The sequence below is a fragment of the Odocoileus virginianus genome, chromosome 16 (genome assembly GCF_023699985.2).
Source record: "Odocoileus virginianus isolate 20LAN1187 ecotype Illinois chromosome 16, Ovbor_1.2, whole genome shotgun sequence".
Lineage (NCBI taxonomy): Eukaryota > Metazoa > Chordata > Mammalia > Artiodactyla > Cervidae > Odocoileus > Odocoileus virginianus.
This window is the reverse complement of record NC_069689.1, coordinates 574,248-596,746: the sequence shown is the minus strand read 5'-3', so window position 1 is coordinate 596,746 and position 22,499 is coordinate 574,248. Positions and strand designations below refer to the sequence as shown.

The following is a 22,499-nucleotide window of genomic DNA, read 5'->3' as shown; positions in this document are numbered from 1 at the left end:
TGAAGGCCTTCAATGTTTTTTTCATTGTTCAGATCTTGTCTTATACATTTATCCAATGGGTATTGTTGTTGACCATCTACCATGTGCTAACACTGTACTAGATGCTTGGGATACAAGAGTGAACAAAACAGACACAGTCCTTGCCTTTTTGAAGTTTCCATTCTATTAATAGTAGGGGGAGACAGGTAATAAACATATAGTATATGACACAGGTAAATACGTAATATGTCAGACAGTGTTAAATACTATTGCAAAAAAAAAAAAAAAAAGACTCCAGTTGAGAGTGATAGAAAATGCTGGGAAGAGGGTTGTGTTCCATTTAGGATGATAAGGTTACTTGGTGACATTTGAGCATTGCTGTGAGGAGTGATTCATGCCTTCCAGGCAGAGGAGATGGCAAATGTGAGGGTAGGAGCCTGCTTTGTGTGTTAAATGGTCAGAGGAAGAGCAAGAAGCCCAGCACGGCTTGAGTGGGCTGAGTAAGGGGTAAATGTGTTGGCGGATAGTGAGGACTTTCGTTTTAACTGTGAGTGAAAAGAAAAGTAATTCCTGAGTTTTGAGCAAAGGAGTAACATGATCTGCCGAGGGTATTAAAAGATCAGTCTGGTGGACAGGAGTGGGAGAAAGGAGATCAGTTAGGAATTTCTTAGGATAATTCTCACCTGAGATGATGGTGGCTTGGAGCAGAGTGGCAGAGATGGTTAAGAAGCGGGGGGGGGGGGGGAATTCTGATCCACTCAAGTGCCGCCATCGTCCACCAGAGGGCGCTACATATGAGTCCTGGTGAGGCTGGGCTGTGACAGCCGGTCCTTTCCTCACCCTCCCAAAACGACAGGTTGTGGCATCTACCTACATAACCGCTACCCCTCCCCTTTTGATTTTATTCAAGACTGGTGTGTCCAGCCTGAAGGGATGAATCACGATAGTATAAGCACCATTCCATTTCCACGATGATATTATCTAATGTCATAACCTTTTCCTTCCAAGACTGTACACTCTCTCTGTTAACCCTATACAGGTACATGCATCAGCTAGTTTCTGAAGGTACCTGGGAAAACAGGTCTACTGACTGTGAAAGGAACTCCTTTCTTTGCCATTTCTTTTGGGAACACTGCCTCTTTAAACCTATAGTGTTGAAAAGAAAATGAAATAATGTTTTTAAAAATGTAATTCATGTGCACTTAAAGAAAAACAGACATACAAAAGAGTTTACAGCAGTACCGTCCAATAGAACTATAATGGGAGCCGCATACATAATTAAGTTTTACAAATGTTTAAAAGTAAAAAGGAACCATTTGAAGTGAAGTTTAATAATGCATTTTAGTTTAATCCAATATATCAAAAATATTATCATTTCAAAATTTAAACAATGTAAAGTATACTCAATGAAATATTTTACATTCCTTTTTTTTTCATATGAGGTCTTCAGAATCTAGTGGGTATTTTACACTTATAGCGTATCTCAGTTTAGACCGGCCACTTTCCGAGTGCTCAGTATCCACATATGGCCACTGTACAGGGCAGTACAGCACAGTGCAGGTTTTCAGCGTGTAGAAGGACATTTTATCATCTCTTCTCTTTCCTTTACACTAAACTCTCTCCTGCACCCCAGCTTGGTAACAATCATGACTGTCTAACCAGATACACCATTTCCCAGTCTCCCTAAAAGTTGTGTGTGTATCCATTTTTCTACTGCAGTATAACAAGCTTCCACAAACAAGAGTGTAAAAAGAAAAACCACCCACTCACTATCTTAGAGCTCTGTAGGTCAGAAGTCTGGGCTTGGCTGGGTTTTCTGCTCAGGGTCCCACAAGGCCGAAATCAAGGTGTCCACTGGGCTGGGATCTTGCCTGGAGGATCTCGGGAAGAACCTGCCTCTTTTGTTGGCAGAATCCAGTTCCTTGTGGCTATGGCTCTGAGGTCCTGCTTCCTGGCTGGCTGGGCACTGGGAGCTGCTCTCTGTTCCTACAGGCTGCCTAGACTCCTCGTGTGGTCCCAATTCCTCACGCTTTGAATCTCTGACTCTCCCTTCCACCTACTAGTTGGAAAAACCTGTTCCTTTAAGGGGCTTGACAGCCAGTCCCCTGAGATTATTAATAGATTAGGTCCACTTGGGTAGTCTTCCTTTTGCCATATAACATAATCACAGAAGTGAGATCATATCCACATTCAAAGGGCAAGGATTATGCTAGGGGCATTGGGGAATTCTAAGAATTTGGCCATGTGACTAAATTCTAGTCAATAGGAGGTTAGTGGCAATTCAATCCTAGTTGCTCAGGCCAACATTTTGGCTGTCATCCTTATTCTCTTTCTTTTCCTTACACCTCACTGATCAGAGGTCACATTCTGTCAGCTCAACTTCCAAAACACACTCAAAATTCAACCACTTCTCATCACCACCCTCTGCCTCTCTTGAGCTGGCTGAAGTTATCTCTCACGTGGTTAGCGCAGTCACCTCCTAATTGGCTAGACCTCGGCAGTCTCTTCTCAATACAGCAACCAGAGTGATCCGGGTACAACTATAGTGGACCATGTCGTTCCTTTGTTCAGCACCCTTGGATGGGTGCCCATCTCAGAATGAAAGTCAAAATCCTTAATATGGACTGTAGGCCACTTTGTAGTCCTTGTAAGGTTCTACTTTGGTTTCCTTATTAGATCTGCGTGTGACCTTGAAATCCTACCTCTTGTCCCTTTTTTCACTTCACTGTAGCCTCACGTGACTTCTTACTGTTCCTTAAACATATCAAGACATCCTTAGGGTTTTTGTGCTTGCTATTCACTTTGGAATGTTCTTTCCTCAAGATATCTGCATGACTAGCTACACTCACACACATAGAGTCGGGGGAGACTTCGTATTCCCCCACATTTCTCTGTTTTGTACTTTGTAGTACTTTTCACTGTACCACATACTCTATTTTAAATTTGATTCTTGTCTTCCCTGTGCTCAGTCACGTCTGACTCTTTGTGGCCCCATGGACTGTAGCCCACCAGGCTCCTCTGCCCCTGGAATTTTCCAGGCAAGAACACTGGAGTGGGGTGCCACTTCCTCTTCAGGGAATCTTCCCGACCCAGGGATTGAACCCATGTCTCTTGCATCTCCTACATTGGCAGGTGGCTTCTTTACCATTAGTGCCACCTGGGAAGCCCGTTTGTCTTACCTGCTTAGTCACTGCAGTTGTGTCTGACTCTGGGTGACCCAATGGACTATAGCTTGCCAGGCTCTTCTGTCCATGGGATTCCTAGGCAGGAATACTGGAGTGGGTTACCATGCCCTCCTCCAGGGGATCTTCCCAACCTAGGGATCGAACCTGGGTCTCCTGCACTGCAGGCAGATTCTTTACCACTGAGCTACCAGGGAAGCCTTTGTCTCCCCTACTAAAACATAAATCCATTAGAACAGGGACCCCCAGTCCCCCTACCTGCCACACCCATACATTTGTTTATTACTGTATAACCTGGCGCACGGTAGGTACTCAAAGTTCTTTGGTATGTGAATAATAACATGAGAAGGCGATGATGGGAGTTAAAGCATCCTCAGGTCCTTATATTGTGTGGAAGGAAGATAGTGATATTGATTAATTTTAGACTTTGCTAAGCTAAATGTACATGTTACGTTTTTCAGGATTACTTTTAAAAGAACAGAAATAGAACTGCAACTTCAATGTTGTTGAGAAGGGAAGGGCAAAAGAGGAAAATTTAAGCCATTGGAAGGTAGGAATAAAGGAAAAGTGGCAGAGATATGATAAAAAGAAATCACAGAGCTTTCTGATTCCTATGGAATAATGGCAGATGCCTAAATCCCTTCACAATCCTGCAAAACCCAAACAGATCAACAATGAAAGCAAATTACATTACCCCAGCCTTCACCTACAGCATCCTAGGAAAGGGAGAATAGCTCCAACTTCAATTTACATGTAAATGGAAAGATTAATATCTGAAACCAGAGGAGCCTGCTCCAGAACTAACGTCTGAACAGAGGAGTGGCAGGTAGGGATGTGGGGTGGAAGGGAGAGGAGTGTAGCCTGGTCCTAGAGGAGGCCAGGTACTAACAACATCAGCTAGAATTATCCCAGAAGGAGGGAGGATCCTATTGTGAGAGGAGGAACACTGAGGACAGGTCTGAGACCTGGTGGATCAGAGCACTGGCAACTGCGTGATTGAAGCATTTGTGAAAATTGATGACATAAGTCACAAAAGAATAATCTCAATTTTCTTTAAAGAGAGCAATGATATAAATAACAAATTTATTGAGATTTTTTGAAAAATCTCAACTTTCTTAAAAAGAACAATGATATAAATAGAATTCTCCAATCACAATGCAATAAAAGTTTTAATCACAAAAAGAATCTTTCACCTAGAAAATTTTAAAACTCTGTACCAAGCAACTCTTGGGTTAATAAAATAATACAAACCAAAATTCCCAAATTTTATGAAATAGCAGTAATGGAAACACAGTTTATCTGAATCTATGTGATACTGCAAAAGTAAGTTAGGAGAGAATGTATTACATTAGACATCTATGTAAAATTAAAATCAATTTAAAAGCTAAAAAAAATGCAAAGAGAACCAAAAGAAAGCAGAATGAAGGAACTATTAAAGATATAAGCAGAAATTAATGTTAGAAAACAGAAAAAGAAACTAAAAGGAATAAATAAATCCAAATTCTGGTTCTCAGAAAAAAAACTCAACTAACAAATCACTAGCTAATCTAACCAGGAAAAAAAAAAAACAGAGAGGGAGAAAAGGCATAAATATGCAAGATAAGAAATGACAAGGAGGAAATAGCCATTGAAACAGAAGAATTAAAAATTTAAAAAACACATTTAGTTTCGTTGTAACAAAGCAACTTGTACACTTTTAACTTTTAAAACTGAGCATCATCTTTACTTCTCAGTGAAGCAAAAAGAAACATTTAAAAATATACAGGAACAAAATTATAATAGGGAATGTCAATTGCACCTAATTTCCTACAGGTTCTGCTGATTCTCCCATCAAGTGGCAGGGCTCAAGTCATTAGGACAGAATTTTGTTTTAAAAGGGGGGCTTCCCTGGTAGCTCAGCTGGTAAAGAATCCACCTGCAATGCAGGAGACCTCGGTTTGGTCCCTGAGTTGGGAAGATCCTTTGGAGAAGGGAAAGGTTACCCACTCCAGTATTCTGACCTGGAGAATTCCTTAGACTGTATAGTCCATGGGGTCACAGAATTGGACACAACTGAGTGACTTTCATCTTTTTGTTTTAAAAGTGTCATCTTAAACTGAAAGTACATCCGTTAAACATCACAATTAAACTTGCCAAAGAAGTAGTCATATTGTCAAAATACTCATTTAACCCACCCAAACATCTCAAACCCACCTTTTGTTGACCTTCTGTAACCCCATTGTTTAAAAGTTTTTTTTTCTTTTTTAAAATAGAGAAAGTAGACAAATATATGTTGGTAAATGCTAACTGTCTGTATTCACATAGAGACACAATGTAATCTCTGAGCACAATATACAGAGAAAGGAGGGGAAAAGGCTAGAATTCTATACACTATCACACAGAGGCCTAGGACCCTCCAGCTTCCAGCAGAGCTGAAGGAGCAGAAGGTTTTTCTTTTTTCCCACAGAGCATGGTGGTGTTGATTCTATAGCCTTTGTTGTGACAGGAAGGGATAAAAATGAATTTGGAATAGAAAGGAGTAGAAATTCCTTTTCCATTGAATTCTGCTCAAGGTATTCCCAAATAAGTTGTGAACCTTGGTATAAAGGGGAAAAGAGATCTTAAAAACAGGGTGAATTCTGCTCAAGGTATTCCCAGATAAGTTGTGAACCTTGGTATAAAGGGGAAAAGAGATCTTAAAAACAGGGTGACTGAGCACAGAAAAAGAAAAAAAAAAAAAAAAAGACTGCAAGTTGCTCCCAGGGACTGGAGAAAATTAAAAAAGGAAGGTTGAAATCCATCCATGTTCCATTAGTCATCTTCTCCTTCATCTTCCTCCTCCTCATCTTCTTCACTTTCATCCTAATCTCCTTCATCAATATCTTCCAATCCTTCTTCCTCTTCATTGTCACCATCATCTCCTTCTCCTTCCCCTTCCTCATCATCCATGTCAGGAAACAAGTAGCACCGTAATGGACTTGGCCAAATATCATCTTTGATGACCTCTCCTAACTCATCTGCACCTGCATCAGAATGATCAATAAACCAGGTAAAGAAGCTCTCTGGTTGCTCATGTTGTCTCCCTGCTGGCTTTATTCTGCATTTGACTTGATCAAATGAAATCCTTTCTGAATTTCCATTTGATTTCAGTGGACTTTGAAGATAGATCACCACTCTCACGTAGATGAAAGTTTTTGGAGACAACTTTATTTTCAAAGTAAGTGAAAATAATTTTCTATTGTCATCAGGATAAAAATCTGTTCTGTAACCTGATTTAATATCTTCAAATTCCGTCACTTCAGTGCTTGTCAAATAAGGCAGTGCCTCTTCATCCTCCTTCCCAAGCAGTGCAGACGCTTGCGGATAGTTAACAAATGTTGTTACCCCCAAATTTGGGATTTTGGCAATCAGTTCCAACTTCTTCTGAAAAAATGATTGGCAGAATTTGTTATATTTCTGTTCTACTTTCAAAATCTCCTCACTGGCTTGTTCATTCAGTCTATTTCATTTTGTACTCCATCAATATATTTCATTTTGTACTCCATCAATATGTCCAGTTGCTCCTTGCTGTTCTTGTTCTTCCTTCAGCAAGTTCGGAGGAGACATTCTGTCTGGCCTGGAGGCAGGAGTCACTTTTGGTTTCTTTGGTTTCTTTGTGTGGGATGGAAGTGGAGACTGGTGTTTGGGGGCCCTGCTGGGAAAGAAAACAAGAATCAATCCAGGGGGAGAGGCCCATAACATGAGCTCTTAGAACTAAGGCTGCCCCAGCAGACAAAGGTTTAAATACCTAAAAATCTTAAGAAGCTACTTTTCACAAGTCTAGAACAAACAGATTTGAAAATGTAGCATAAATAGACAACTTCCTAGGAAAATATTATTTGCCAAAATTTACCCTAATAAACATTAAAATTGTATGTAAACTAAATAATTACTCTTGAAGAATTCACAAGGCCCAGAAGAATTCATAGGAGAACACATAAAATCTTCAAAGCTACTTAAGAAGTTCCAGAGCATAGAAAGAGAAATTCCCACATTATTTTTATTTTATTTTTTAAAATTTCCCCCCACATTATTTTTAAATAGCCACATGCAATTTAAGGAAATCAAGAGGGAGAAGTAATCTTCGATATTTATTCAAATATTCACCATTTCTGATACTCTTCACTATTTCCTGAAGATTCAACTTCCCATTTAGTTCCAGGCAAGAAAAGGAGAAATAAGTAAAAAGGGGAGAAGTGGTGATACTTATAACCAGAAAGCAAAGCTTTTCCAGACATCTTTGGCAGAGTTTGCTTAAGTCTCAATGGCTGGAAAACTCTGCTCTCATTTTTAGCTGGCATATGGCTTTTCTAAACAAATTCAGAGTTCTAATGGTAAAGAAGACATGGAAAATGCTTGTTGGGTAGAAAGAAAGCAGTAACTCCCACAGCCCACCCTTTTGGCTATCCATCCTCCCATATACAGAACACACTCCATCCCTAATGAAGACAGTTCTAAGGTCTCATTTAGACATTGCATCCATCTCAAAAGCCAGAATGTCTAGTTCATTGGCAGTTTCTCCACTTAGCCCTGGTGTGAATCCTCATACCAAGTCCAGTAACCTATGAACTAAAAGCCAAGTTATCATCCCCCAATGATTCCATATATAATAATGGGGAAGGAAAGGGAAGAATGGGGAACTTATCAAAGCTATTGGGATTATTAGATCTATGGCAAATACCAAATTCTGCTAGACAGGAAAAGCCTCGTTTGATAGTAATTTCCTTACTCAGACAACCTATTCCCTGGGAAGAACTTTATCAATTGTGCTTCATAGTCCAAGTTTCATCTTTTTTAAAAACAGGCATCTTATTTTTAGAAAGTATTTATTTATTTGGCTGCAGTGGATCTTAGTGGCAGCACTCAAGACCTTTGGTCTTTGCTATGGCACATGGGACCCCTAGTTGCTGCATGCAAACTCTTAGCTTCGGTATGTGGAATGTAGTTGCCTGATCGCGGATTGAACCCAGGCCCCCTGCACTGGGAGTGCCGAGTCTTAGCCGCTGGACTGCCAGGGAATTCCCTCCATCTTCTTTAGAGTGGCTTCTTATACATTACCCTCTTGAACCATATTTGAAGCAAACTTTGGGGAGGATGCCCTTTCTGTTGTGTGTGTTCGGGGACCTTGGGTTGAATAATGATAAATTCTTGCTGATCAGATCCTTAAATTTTCATTTTTGGTGATATGATTCCCTCAAAAATGTTGTAGGCTTCCAGTCTATTTACCTCTTCTTCAATCCTTTGTGTGAGTAACCACAGCTGAAGCTCCTGTGAGGTCACAGTCCATGGACCTAAACATCTTCCTCTATTATCTGTTGGCGTCTGTGTTCTGCTTATTCTTCTGGCCTTCAACTTAATGCTCACTGTCGTGAGACAATTGGAAACAAAGGGCTCTAGCTGAAGAGAATGCTTTGCAGACACACCACCCCACCCCCCGGTTCTTCTGTTGAGTGGTGATTCTTTTTTTTTTAAGTTAATTTTATTGGAGTAAAGTTGCTTTTTAATGTTGTGTTAATTTCTGCTGTACAGCAAAGTGAATCAATTATATGTATGGATATACCCTCTCTTTTTCAGATTTCCTTCCCATTTAGGTCACTACAGATCATTAAGGAGAGTTCCCTGTGCTATATAGGTTCTCATTAGTTATCTATTTTATACATACTAGTGTGTATAAGTCAATCCCAGTCTCCAAATTTATCCCATCCCCTCCTTCCCCCTCAATATCCATAAATTTGTTCTTTACATCTATGCTTTGCAACTAAGTTCTTCTGTACCATTTTTCTAGATTCAACATATAAGTGATATTATACAATGTTTGTTTTTCTCTTTCTGACTTCATTCTGTATGACAGTCACTAGATCTATCCACCTCTTTGGAAATGGCACTGTTTTGTTCCTTTTTGGTCCTGAGTAATATTCCATTGTGTACATGTACCACATCTTCTTTATCCATTCCTCTGTTGATGGACATTTAGATTTAAAAAAAAAATTTATTGGAGTATAGTTGCTTTGCAATGTGTTAGTTTCTGCTGTAAAGTGAAACAGTTATACATATATGCGTATTCACTCTTTTATGGATTTTCTTCTCATTTAGGTCACCGCAGAGCATTGAGTAGAGCTCCCTATGCTATTCAGTAGGTTCTCATTAGTTATCTATTTTAAGTAAGTGTGTGTTAGTCGATCAGTCTGATTCTTTGCAACCCCATGGAGTATAGCCTGCCAATCTCCTCTGCCCGTGAAATTCTCCAGGCAAGAATAGTGGAGTGGATTTCCATTCCCTTCTCCAGGGCATCTTACCGACCCAGGGATCGAACCCAGATCTACTGCATTGTGGGCAGATTCTTTACCATCTGAGCCACCAGGGGATCCCATTTTATGCATGGTACTATATATATGTCAATCCCAATCTCCTGTGGAGCAGTGATTTTTAAAAGAAGGTGCTTACTGTTTATAGTAGCCAGGACATGGAAGCAACCTAGATGCCCATCAGCAGACGAATGGATGAGGAAGCTGTGGTACATATACACCATGGAATATTACTCAGCCATTAAAAAGAATTCATTTGAATCAGTTCTAATGAGATGGATGAAACTGGAGCCCATTATCCAGAGTGAAGTAAGCCAGAAAGATAAAGACCATTACAGTATACTAACACATATATATGGAATTTAGAAAGATGGTAACGATAACCCTATATGCAAAACAGAAAAAGAGACTCAGATGTATAGAACAGACTTGTGGACTCTGGGAGAAGGCGAGGGTGGGATGTTTCAAGAGAACAGCATCGAAATATGTATATTATCTAGGGTGAAACAGATCACCAGCCCAGGTTGGGTGCATGAGACAAGTGCTCGGGCCTGGTGCACTGGAAAGACCCAGAGGGATCGGGTGGAGAGGGAGGTGGGAGGGGGGACCGGGATGGGGAATACATGTAAATCCATGGCTAATTCATTTCAATGTATGACAAAAACCACTGCAATGATGTAAAGTAATTAGCCTCCAACTAATAAAAATAAATGGAAAAAAAATTTTAAAAAAAATTAAAAAAAAAACAACCTTTCTAAAAAAATAAATAAATAAAAATAAAATCAGGTTTCTTCTCAAAAAAAAAAAAAAAAAAAGAAGGTGCTTAGGAAAGGCCCAGGACACCAGTCTCATCTTGTAAGCTATTGCTTGGAGGCCACATTCCTATTTGGAGAACAGATGCAATGATCTTTTTCAGCCTTGCAAATCTCCAAGTTATAGAATCATCAAATTATACCAATAGGATCAGATTATCCCAAATTATGGGATCTCAAAGGAGATGGAAGGCCCTAAGCAGAGTCTTCCTTAGTGAAGTGGTACTTCCTTCCTTTTTTTCTTCAACCTGGATAAAACTAGCTCATTGGTCTCCTTCAAGACTTTGTTGAAAATGGAACGAAGTCACCAGCATGTGCCAACATTCTGAATCATTCCAGCTATTTTCCTTAACACAACAAAATAGGCTGGCATGTGAGAAGAGCAAGTTGACCATGTGTTCCACCACTGCACAACAGAGTCATTGGAATTCCAGTTTGCAATGCATGTACCCTCCCAGCCCAAAAGCCCATCTCTACCACTCAACAAAGTTCATGTTTCAGATTATGTCACTTGCGGTATCCCGCTTCAGGGTATTGAATTCTCTGAGTGATAGAACTGTATCTGGCTGCATTTAGAAACCCAACAAAGTGGCCAAATCCGTATGAGGTTTACTTTTCTCCTATTACAAGGAGTCTGAGACAGGCCATCTGGGAACTGATGCAGCTGCTCAAGGAATCAGTCTCCTTCTCTCCTTTCCTGCCATCCTAAAAGTGAACACATTAGTTGCTCAGTTGCATCAGACTCAGACCTCATGGACTGTAGCCTACCAGGCCCCTCTGTCCATGGAATTCTCCAGTCAAGAATACCAGAGTGGGTAGACTTTCCCTTCTCCAGGGGATCTTCCCAATCCAGGGCTCGAACCTAGGTCTCCTGCATTGCAGGCAAATTCTTTACCATCTGAGCCACCAGGAAATCCTGCCATCCTTAGTGTATGTCTTTTGGTTGCATGATCACAAGTTGGCTGTCTCTATTCTGGATATTGTGTCTGCTTGGAAGACAGGAAAAAGGGGGTTGGGAAAGGCAGAATGCATGTGCCAGTTGAATCTTCCCTCTTTAAAAAAAATTCAGGAAATCAATCACTTTTCCAGAAGCACTACCCAGGGACTTTCAGTAGTATCTTCTTGGCTATAGCCACCCTTAGCTCCAGGGGAGTAAGGGAGATAAATATTTTTAAACTATGACTAAAAAGAGGGTTCTATTAGTAAAGAAAAAGAGGATACTAGATACTGGACAGTAATTAGGTCTGCCAGACCAATATGAACTGTTTAATACAAGAAAAGGGATATCATGGCTCAAGGATCTGAAAAGTCCAGAGGCTGCACTTGCTTGATTCAGTGGCTTAAGAAATCACAAGGAATCCAGTTGCTTTCTGCTCTCCACCCTGCCTTCAAATAACCTGAGGCTGACTCCCTTCATGGTCCTCAGACAACTTGCAAGGTTACAAGCTTTCTCATTCATGCTCAGTGGGAAATAGAGAGTATCAGGATCCCAGCATTTGCAGCTGACATGCTCAGTCCATCGCTGGGCTCAGAGGATGGAATGCACTGATTGGTTTGGCCCAGGTGGTGAGCTTGAAGCTAGGTCTAGGATGGAACCATTCCAGGAACTCCAAGGATCAGGTTCTCCATGGAAAGTATGGTCTGTTGAAAAGGGGCCAGGGACCTCTGGAGAAGGAGCTGGGGAAATGGACGATACGAAGATGACCAACAAATGTCCTCAGAATATCCAGAGAAGAAGGAGTCAATTGGAAAGGGAATTAATCAGCACAGGAAATACTGAAAAAAGGAAAGTCTCTAAAGGGACATGGTCAGTGTTCATCCGAGCATTGGCTGGGGACAGGGAGGTCTAGTCCAAAGTCATATCCTGTCTAGTCCTAGTGTCACATGCATTTTTACTATGAGGGTCTTGGAAGCACACTCCTGCTATTCTTGGCACCCCACCCCCCTCCAATTTTGGTGCTCTGCTTCCAGCTTACCACACAGCCTTCTGATTATACTTGACTTCCCAAGTTGTTTTCTTATAGGGAGTGAATGTCTTAATCAGAGACTGGAATGCTTGGCAATTCTGGTTCATGGTGTGAATTAGTACATCAGCATTCTGATTTTCACATTAATTTCTGACTCCCTGTGTCAGCAAAAGCTCTTTTCTGAGACCGTGTGTCTGAGAACCAGACCCTGAAGTCCTGGTGTTTCTAGGATACTGGACGATTCATTGTGAGTCTACTAGTGACCAGCCAGTGGCTTTTCCTTGAAGATCCCCACGTTGTCATTGTCTAACCTATTGTCTACTTCCTGGGTACTGATTTGAGGTTTTCTAGAGTTAACTGTCTTAATGCTAGAATCCCACTGTATCATACCTGATGTGGATAAGGCTGGGTTTGAGCTGATACAAAGTTCTTTTTCATCTTTAGGACCTCTTTCTGTGAAGACTCATTACCTGCATAGCTACTCTTGTAATTCTACAATAAAAGAGTCTGAAGTACAAACTTGAATCTTATATGAACAGATATTTCACACGAAATTCAAATTGAAAATATACTCCTGCTCATAAGTCATAGTTCAGTTCAGTTCAGTTCAGCTGCTCAGTTGTGTCTGACTCTTTGCGACCCCATGGATCGCAGCACGCCAGGCCTCCCTGTCCATCACCAACTCCCAGAGTCCACTCAAACCCATGTCCATCGAGTCATAAGGGATGTGTAAATTAAAATTAAAATGAGATATTACTACATATCCATTAGAAAGGCTAAAATGAAAAAGACTTGGCCACACCCGGTGTTGGCAAGGATGTGAAGAAAGTAGGACACATACATTTCTGCTGGAAGTGTGAAGTCAAGTGGGCTTTGGGAAGCATTACTACCAACAAAGTTAGTGGAGATGATGGAATTCCAGCTGAGCAATTTAAAATCCTAAAAGATGATGCTGTTAAAAGTGCAGTATTCAGTTGTTGTCATTGCTGAGTCTCTCAGTCATGTCCAATTCTGAGGCCCCATAGACTGTAGCCCACCAGGCTCCTCTGTCCATGGGGTTTCCCAGGCAAGAATACTGAAGGGGGTTGCTGTTTCCTTCTTCAGGAGATATTCCTGACCCAGGAATTGAACCTTCATCTCCTGCAAGTTTCCTGTATTGCAGGAGGATTCTTTAAAGCTGAGCCACGAGGGATTCCCACTGCACTCAATATATTAACAAATTTGGAAAACACAGCAGTGGCCACAGGACTGGAAGAGGTCAGTCTTCATTCCAATCCCAAAAAAGTGCAAGGTCAAAGAATTTTCAAACTACCGTATTATTGTGCTCATTTCTCATGCTAGCAAGGTAATGCTTAAAATCCTTCCAGCTGGGCTTCAGCAGTATGTGAATCGAGAACTTCCAGATGTACAAGCTGGATTTGGAAAAGGCAGAGGAACCAGAGACAAATTGCCAGCATCCACTGGATCATAGAAAAAGCAAGAGAATTCCAGAAAAATATCTACTTCTGCTTCATTGATTTTTCTAAAAACTTTGTGTGTATCACAACAAACTGTGGAAAATTCATGAAAAGATGGGAATACCAGAGCACCTTACCTGTCTCCTGAGAAACCTGTATGCAGGTCAATAAGCAACAGTTAGAATTGGACATGGAACAATGGACTGGTTAAAAACTGGGAAAGGAGTGTGTCAAGGCTGTATGTTGTCACCTTGCTTATTTAACTTCCTGGCAAATAGAAGGGAAAAAAGTGGAAACAAGGACAGATTTTATTTTCTTGGGCTCCAAAATCACTGTGGACAGTGGCTGCAGCCACGAAATTAAAAGACATTTGCTCCTTGGAAGAAAAGCTATGACAAACCCAAGCAATGTATTCAAAAGTAGAGACATCACCTTGCTGACAAAGGTCCACATAGTCAAAGCTATGGTTTTTCTAGTAGTCATGTACAGATGTTAGAGTTGGACGCTTAAAAGGGTAAGTGAAAATCGCTCAGTCATGTCCAACTCTTTACGACCCCATGGACTATACAGTCCATGGACCTCTCCAGGCCAGAATACTGGAGTGGGTAGCTGTTCCCTTCTCCAGGGCATCTTCCCAACTCAGGGATCAAACCCAGGTCTCCCACACTGCAGGTAGACTTCACCAACTGAGCTATCAGGGAAGCCCAAAAAAGGGTAAGTGCCAAAGAACTAATGCTTTTGAATTGTGGTGCTGGAGAAGACTCTTGAGAGTCCCTTGGACAGCAAGAAGGTCAAACCAGTCAATTCTAAAGGAAATCAACCCTGAACATTCATTGGAAGGACTGATCCTGAAGCTGAAGTTCCAATACTTGACTGAGGCAAGGAGCTGACTCACTGGAAAAGACCCCGATGCTGGGAAAGACTGAGGGAGGGAAGAGAAATGGCCAACAGAGGATGAGATGGTTGGATGACATCACCAACTCAATGGATATAAGTTTGAGCAAATTTCGGGAGATGGTGAAGGACAGGGAAGTCTGGTGTGCTGCAGCCCATGGGGTTGCAAAGAGTCAGACATGACATAGTGACTGAACAACAACAACTTGGGAAGTCTGTTTGGCAATATGTATTAAGTGGAACATACATTTATCCAATACCTTGACAATTCTACTCCTAACTATGTGTGGAACAGAAATGCATACATATGCTCACCAAAAGACATAGGTAAAAATACTCATTTCAACACTATTCCTAATAGGTCTACCTGGGAAATAATCCAAGTGTGCATTGATGTAGCGACTTAGCAATATCACTGATAGTAGAATTTATAAAAACATTGTGTTATAGCCAAACCATTGTTGACTTAAAAAGTGTTCATAACCTAAAAGTTGAGAGCAATGTTTATCCCGTGGAAATTTTTAGGACTTCAAGCCTGGAAGACAGCATCTCAAGTGACCCTGAGTCAACTGCTCTGGACAGGTAGGGGGAGGGGCCATGTTAGAGAGAAATTTTGCAACAAAGGGCAGGTAGTCTGAATATCAAAAGATTGTTGTTAATTAAAGAAAATCAGATAACCCAAGTTAAGGGATTTAGTGCTTTTGGGGCATACCTGGTGCCTGGAAAATCCCATGGACAGAGGAGCCTGGTAGGCTGCAGTCCATGGGGTTGGGGAGTCGGACACGACTGAGCGACTTCACTTTCACTTTTCACTTTCATGCATTGGAGAAGGAAATGGCAGCCCACTCCAGTATTCTTGCCTGGAGAATCCCAGGGATGGGGGAGCCTGGTGGGCTGCCGTCTATGGGGTTGCCCAGAGTCGGACACAACTGAGCGACTGAGCGCACACACACACACACAAACACACATATGGGAAGATGTAAGAGTCTGGCTCACTGAGACTACCCCTTTCACATGCATCTCAGCCATCTGGGACCAGTATCCTGTTTTCACATCCTGAGCTTCCTTTCCTCAGGGCTTATTGTAGGGAGTGGGTAACAGTCTGATGACTGCTAGATGGTAGATATTCTCCTTCCTGAGTTCCCTCAGGGCTCACTGGCTCATGTTGGAGGGCTGCAATCACTGATGACTGTGACATCCCTGTTTACTGATATGGCAGGAAATATTCCATTTCTCATTACGTCATACTATAAAGCAATGAAAATCAAGGAACTCCTATTGCTATTCACAACAACCAGGACGACTCTCATTACTATAATGTTAAATGAAAGAAGCCAGACGCAAAAGATTATACTTGGTACGATTCCATTTAGAAGACGATCAAGAACAGGCACAAGCTATTTTAATGGTTAGATGTCAAGGTAATGGTTACCTTTGGAGGACAAGGTGGGTAAAGAGTGGGAAGGGGTTTGCAAGCTGCTTCTAAGTGCTGCTAACGTGTTCCTTTTTGCTTTGGGTAGTGATTACATAGATGTGTACACTCTGTAAACAATTCATCTAGTTATACAATGATACTTTGAACACTTTTCTTGGCTGGGCTGTGACACATCTATAGGTCCTCTGATCAACAGCTGGCCTCTGCTAAGGCAGTTTAGGAGACTCAGCTGTGCTACGTGGCCTTGAGCAGGCTAGCCCAGGCCTGTTCTCCTGGTAATGGCTGTGGGGCAAAAGGGCAGTGTTCAAGTCCACTTCAAGACTCTGCCTTCATCATATCTGCTAACATTCCATTGTCCAAAGCAAGTCACATGGTAAATGGGCCTGTTTCAAGGGAGGGTGATGAATTGGGCCATCAACACAAGTCTACCAGTTAGTGGGAGAAAGAAAAAGAAGTTAATGACAATACAGTGAAACACATACAATAACTGAGAGAAATACAGGGTCCTTTAAGGGCACAGAATGAGGCACATTTTATATTTTATCTGACATCAAAATCATTCACGGAAAAAATTTATGCATGGACATTTCCCCTTCCAGACTATGAACTTTTCTATATGCTTCATTTTCACATATTCCAGCTCTTGTCATAGTGCCTTGCATAAAATGGCACTTCAATGTTTGTGAAATAAGTGCTCAGTCATAAAGGTAGTAATTTCCTCTTTGTCCATTTTTATTTCAGACTCTAGGAGAAGAATGAGACCTGCACATGTAGCAAGACACATTTTTACATTTTACAGCCATTTTAGTGAACTCATAAACTCCATTCATAGAATAGGCTCCTGTCAAGCGAAGGGTTGGAGGAGTTCCAGCACAGAGATGGGTGGAATCATTCAAATTTTGATGTGTGCCTTTTTGCTGGTGGTGGGGTGTCTTCTATATATTTTTAGAACTTGCAGTAAAATATACGTAACATGACATTTACCATTTTACCCATTTAAGTGTAAAGTTCAGTGGCATTAGGTACACTCAAACTGTCGTGCAACTGTGACCACCATCTGTCTCTGGAACTTTTTTTATCTTCCCAAACTGAAATTCTGCACCTATTAAACAGCAACTCCCCATTCTCCCTGCTCCCCAGCTTCTGAAAATCAGCACTTTACCTTCTGCTTCTATGAACTGGACTACTCCAGCTGCCCCCTATAAGTGGGCTCATACAGTCCTTTTGTGGCTGGCTTATTTCACTTATAATGTCCTCAGGGTTGTAGCATGTCCACATGTTGTAGCATGTGTCAGAATTTCCTCCCCTTTTAAGGCTGAATGATATCCCATTGTATTTATATACTTAATTTTGTTTACTCATTCATCTGCTGATGGACACATGGTTGCTTCTATCTTTTGGCTATTGTGAAGTAATGTACAAAGCAAATTCCACCCAAGTATGGAATTTTGGACAGAGGAGCCTGGCGGGCTACAGTCCATAGGGTTGGACATGACTGAAGTGACTTAGCACATGGAATTCCGGGGTGGAAAATGCCTCTTCACTCAATTTGAAAGTGAGTGGAATCACAGCCACATTAGGGCAGTATGGCTGAAACTCATGGCCTAATTAACTTTCACCAGAGGTCACTTTAAAAATAGAGATTCTGATCATGCTAATAAAAATAGGGATTTCTGATAAGAAAATAAGAACTACATTTCTGAAGGTGATAAAATTGGCTGAGAATTTAAGATTAGGATGAGACATTAAACAAAGCCTCATTATTAACCCCAGGAATGATATCCAGAGGGTGGCAGGCACCATGATTTCAAAACTAGTCTTGTGGGTGGAAGGTCACAGGTAGACAGACACAGGCCATTTCTAAGGTTGGCTGCTTCGGCCTAGATATCACATTCCCTCAACCAAACAACCGCTTCCCTGCCTGGCTAACCTCTAATTGATTCCTTGACAGCCAGTCCAACACCTCTTCCTCAGGAAAGTTTTGCTTGACCTAGGCCCTCACCTTGAAGCCTGGGTTGGGCTTCTCTCCCTGTTCGTCCCTCAGTTCAGTGACTGCCTGGCGCCCCTCCATGGAGGAATGAGGACTGGCTGGCCTCTACCCCAGCTGCTCAAGACTCAGTCAACACTCATAGGATGGATGTGTTGACTTAAAAAAGTATATATCCACAAACTAAAAGTTGAGAGCCATGTTTAATTTGGTGGGAATTTTTAGGACTTTAAGCCTGGTAGACAGCATCTCAAGTGACCCTGAGATAACTGCTCTGAGGAAGTAGGGAAGCCAGAATACAGAGAACTTTGGCAACAAGTGGCAGGCAGTCTGAACATCAAAAGGTTATGGTTAATTAAAGAAAACCAGATAACCCAAGTTAAGGAATTTAGCGCCCTTTTATGTATGGGAAGATGCAAGAGTTTGGGCTCATTGAAATCGTTCCTTTCATGTGTATCTGAGCTATCCTGCGCCAGTACCCTGTGTTTTTCACATCCTGAATTCCCTTGGGACTCACCATAGGAAGTGGCTGCCATCTGACAGCTGCCAGATCTCAGGTATTCTCCTTCCAGAGTGCCCTTAGGGCTCAGGAGCTCCAATGGAGCGCTGCAGTCGCTGATGACTGTGACAATGTTGTGTACTGATATGGCAGGAAATACTCCGTTTCTTAGATGAGTGACTCCTCCATTGAAACTGCCACAAGTACCCAAGCCAGGTGGTCAGTGGAGCCAGGCCATGGGCACTGGCTGCAGGAGTGGAAGCTGCAGGGACAATACCGCCCTTGCTGCGAGCACCCTCTCCTGTCATGCTGTCACGCCCCAGCTGTTCCTGCAGCAAAGCAGGCCAAGTGGGAAGGGCCTCAGAGAGCAGAGAAAATCTCAGTGTCCAAAATACCAAAGAAGCCGTGTGAACATCAGAAGGGGGAAGACTGACCTGAAGGCTGGGCTGCCCGGAGGCCTGCAGGGCGTGCTGCAGGGCTTGGCTGAAGAGATCGTTGGTGATGGGCGTCCCTGACTGGACGCTGGAGGACATTGGGGAGGTCCCTGAGGAGTGGCCCTAGAGACAGACCACAGTCAGTGCCACCCTCAGAGCCACCCCAGTCTCCCAGCACACACCCACTGCTGTCACATCACCCCAGGGTGCCCTGGGCGCCTCACCACTGCCTCCCAGCAGGGGCCAGCATGAGACAGCCACACAAAGCTACCTAAAAGCTCTCTATGTGGGCACAAAGGGTTCTGTACTCTTTTGCTCCAGGGAGATGGAATGGGACCCCTGACCGAGCCTAGGACCCACACTGGGAGAGGAGAAATGGCCCTGCTGACTGGAGTGACCATCACCAGGAATGCTTAAGCCTGTGATGCATGCTTGGCCACTTTCAGGAATAAGTAAGGACTATTCATTATTGACAGGAGGTTCTTCCAACTGCTGAGAAGAGTCAGTCAGGCCTGGGATGAGCCCCAGACTTCTGAGCCTAAAGGCAGGTGAAGGGAGGTCACCTGAGCTGCAGTGGGAAACCCACTGGGGCTCCAGGTAGAGCTCAGATCAAAGCAGATGGAGCACAAGAATCAGCAAAGGTAAACCCACTCTACCACTGGGCCCTTCTCCCTGGGGGCCCAACCTGGACCTTCCCACCCCTTCTCTCCATACCTGGGTACCAGGAGTCGGCGTGTGAGAGCTGCTCTCCGGAGTGCTGGCCAGGGCCAGGGCGGTGGCCAGCTCGCTCTGGGTGATAGGCCGGGGCCCGGCAGCTCCACTGTACCCCAGGGAAGCTGGGCGAGAGCTGGGGGTGCTGCTTGAGGGCGTGGACCTGGCACTCTGGACAAGGGAGGTGCCCACATCAGGGCGGCAGCCCTGAGTGGTTCTCAGAAGAACCCCACCCCTGCTCCAGGAACAGTTCTTGGGGAGACTCCCCAGGCTGCCAGATTCACAGCAATAGAGTGACACACCTGGGCCCCCACAGGGCCTCTGACCAGCCCCTGCTGGGCATGCCAGGTCCCGGGAAGGGTGCCTCCCAGCACCATCTCCCCCAGATGGCAGGCAGCCCGGTCACTTACTGGGTGAAAGTCGTCCTCATCATCAGAGAGCCCGTCAAACAGGAAGCCACCTGGAGGAGGGAGGACAGATTTCAGGAGGAGGAATAGGAAGGCACAGGCGCTGCTCCAGCATCTCGGCGCTAGTTACTCCAAATTCATGTTCTCATCTCTCCCCTGGAAAATTACAGGACAGATGCTCTCCCTGACTCAAACCCAGAGTTCCCAAGGAACACCCTCTGCCAGCACTATACATAGCTGCGAGTAAAGCAAAGCCCTGGGCCACTGCCCACTCCCCAGAGGGCCCGCGTCCCCCTGTCCTGGGGCTCACCTGGCATGTCCCAGTAGGCGCTGGAGGGCATCCCCTGGGAAGAGGAGTTGGCCCCCACCCCCCTCCCCCTGCCACGCTCTGACTAGGGCTGCTGGCAGTCTTTGAGCTTTACAGATCTTTCTGGCGTGGCAGCGCGCACACTCACTCACCCAACCCACACGCTCCCTGTAGGGACCGCCTTGGACCCACAGAGCCATGTGCACGCACTTCCTGCGGTGCCATACTCCTCAGGCATCCAGGTGGCATCTTATCCTGCTTCCCGGTTCCTGTGCTGGCTCCCTATGGCTCCAGACAGTAGAGTTGTGAGGTCTGCTCCTTGGGAAGCCTTCGGAGGTGCTGGCTTTCCAGAGCAGCAGCAGCATGCAAGGCTGCAGGGGAGCAAGGCTTCGGGTGATGGACATCAGAGCGGAGGTCGTGCTACCCACGGCCAGCAGACAGACTGAGCCAGGGCAGGACCGCAGGCAGATCCCAGCACGAGGAGGCAGAATCAAATGCCTGACCCCACTCAGTCCCTCACGGCCTTCTGGCTGGCCTCCAGCCTACAGGAGTAAGCGGTGCCAGCAGCCAGGGGAGACTTGCCGCTTGCTCTCCCCTCAGAGAGGAGTGGTGGGGAGCGTGAAGGTTGGCGGAGGATGGATGATGTGTGGGGAGCACTCAAAGCCCCACCATTGCTTTGTTGTGAGAACACTAGGAATTTTCAACTTGGGCTGTTTTCCCCCCTTTATCATTTTTCCTCCCATTCCCAGGCAGCAGTCTTCTGGGCTGCCCTGCCACACACAAACACCTTCCTCCCCAGATGGTCTATGCTTAGAGAATTTAAACTCATTTCTATGTGAGTGGGAGGGGATAAAATTAAGAAGACATTTTATTATCATGTTGAGGTAGTTTCCTTTTATTGCTTTTTGCTGAGCATTTTTATCTTGAAAGGGTGTTGAATTTTGCCAATGTTTTTTCTACATTGAGATGTGCATGTGTTTTTTTCCCCCTTCATTTTGTTGATGTGGTATATTACACTGATCACTTTTTGTGTGTTGAACCATTTTTGCAATCCAGGAATAAATCTCACTGGGTCATGGTGTGTCACGGTGCATCTTTTTGATATGCTACTGAATTCTGTCTGTTAGTATTTTGTGATTTTTGTATCAATGTTTATAAGAGATATTAGACTGTAGTTTTCTTGTAGTGGCTTTGTCTGGCTTTGATGTCACGGTAATATCCTTGTAAAATTAGTTAGAAAGTGCTCCCTCTTCTTTAGGCCTTTGGAAAAGTTTGAGAAGAATTAATATTATTTATTTAAATGTTTGGCAGAATTCACCAGTGGAGTCATCAAGTCCAGGAATTTTCTTTGTTGGTAGTTTTTTGTTTTCATTGTCTTTTTCTTTCCAAAAGTTTCCCAGCATCATGTAGTTAATAAATTTTTGATTACTGAATCTCCTTACTAATTATAGGTCTATTCAGATATTCTATTCATGGTTCAATCTTTGTAGGTTTTGTGTTTTTAGCAGTTTGTGCATTTTATTTAGCTTATCCAATTTGTTAGCATAGAGCTGTCTTAGAACTTTCCTATAGTCTTTTCTATTTCCATAGAATTGGGTACTGTTTCCATTTTCATTTCTGATTTTAGTAATTTGAATCTTCTCTCTTTTCTTCTTAGTCTAGTTAAAGGTTTGTCAATTTTGTTGATCTTTTCAAAGAACCAACTTTTGGTTTTATTGATTTTTTCTACTGCTTTTCTCTTCTCTACTTCACTTATCTCTGCTCTAATGTTTACCATTTCCTTCCTCCTACTAGCTTTGGGTTTAGTTTTTTCTTTTTGTTTTAGTTCCTTAAGTTGTAAAGTAGGTTGTTGATTTGAGACCTTTGTTTTGTTTTCTTTTCTTCAGTTCTATTGAGGTATAATTGACATACAGCACAACAGATTTACTCTGTTAACAACTTTCATATATAACATACAGCACTGTTGACTGTATTTATCATGCTGTACATGATATCACATCCCTAAAATTTATTTATCTTATAACTGGAAATTTGTACCTTTTGACTCCCTTTATCCAATTCTCCCTCTCACTTCCCCCCACCTCTGGTAATCATAAATATGATCT

At 43.0% G+C, this 22,499-nt stretch overlaps 1 protein-coding gene across 3 annotated transcripts; it reads right to left on the bottom strand.

Annotated features, from left to right (window-relative positions):
* Window positions 1–5,431: 5,431 nt before the first annotated feature.
* On the bottom strand, window positions 5,432–20,647 carry LOC110124892 (ubiquitin-like protein 7). Of its 3 annotated transcripts, none has more exons than XM_070477553.1 (5): window positions 20,605–20,647; window positions 20,091–20,140; window positions 19,684–19,851; window positions 18,970–19,092; window positions 5,432–6,834 (listed from the first exon to the last, which is right to left on the bottom strand). In XM_070477553.1, the coding sequence occupies exons 1-5, from the start codon at window positions 20,630–20,632 to the stop codon at window positions 6,685–6,687; spliced, it is 519 nt and encodes a 172-aa protein (XP_070333654.1). In that variant the 5' UTR covers window positions 20,633–20,647; the 3' UTR covers window positions 5,432–6,684. The 3 variants fall into 3 exon arrangements, with proteins under 3 accessions (XP_070333654.1, XP_070333652.1, XP_070333653.1); XM_070477551.1 differs by lacking the exon at window positions 20,605–20,647 and adding an exon at window positions 20,398–20,443; XM_070477552.1 differs by lacking the exon at window positions 20,605–20,647 and adding an exon at window positions 20,398–20,443 and having other exon boundaries at window positions 5,432–6,831.
* Between the last annotated feature and the right edge of the window lie 1,852 nt (window positions 20,648–22,499).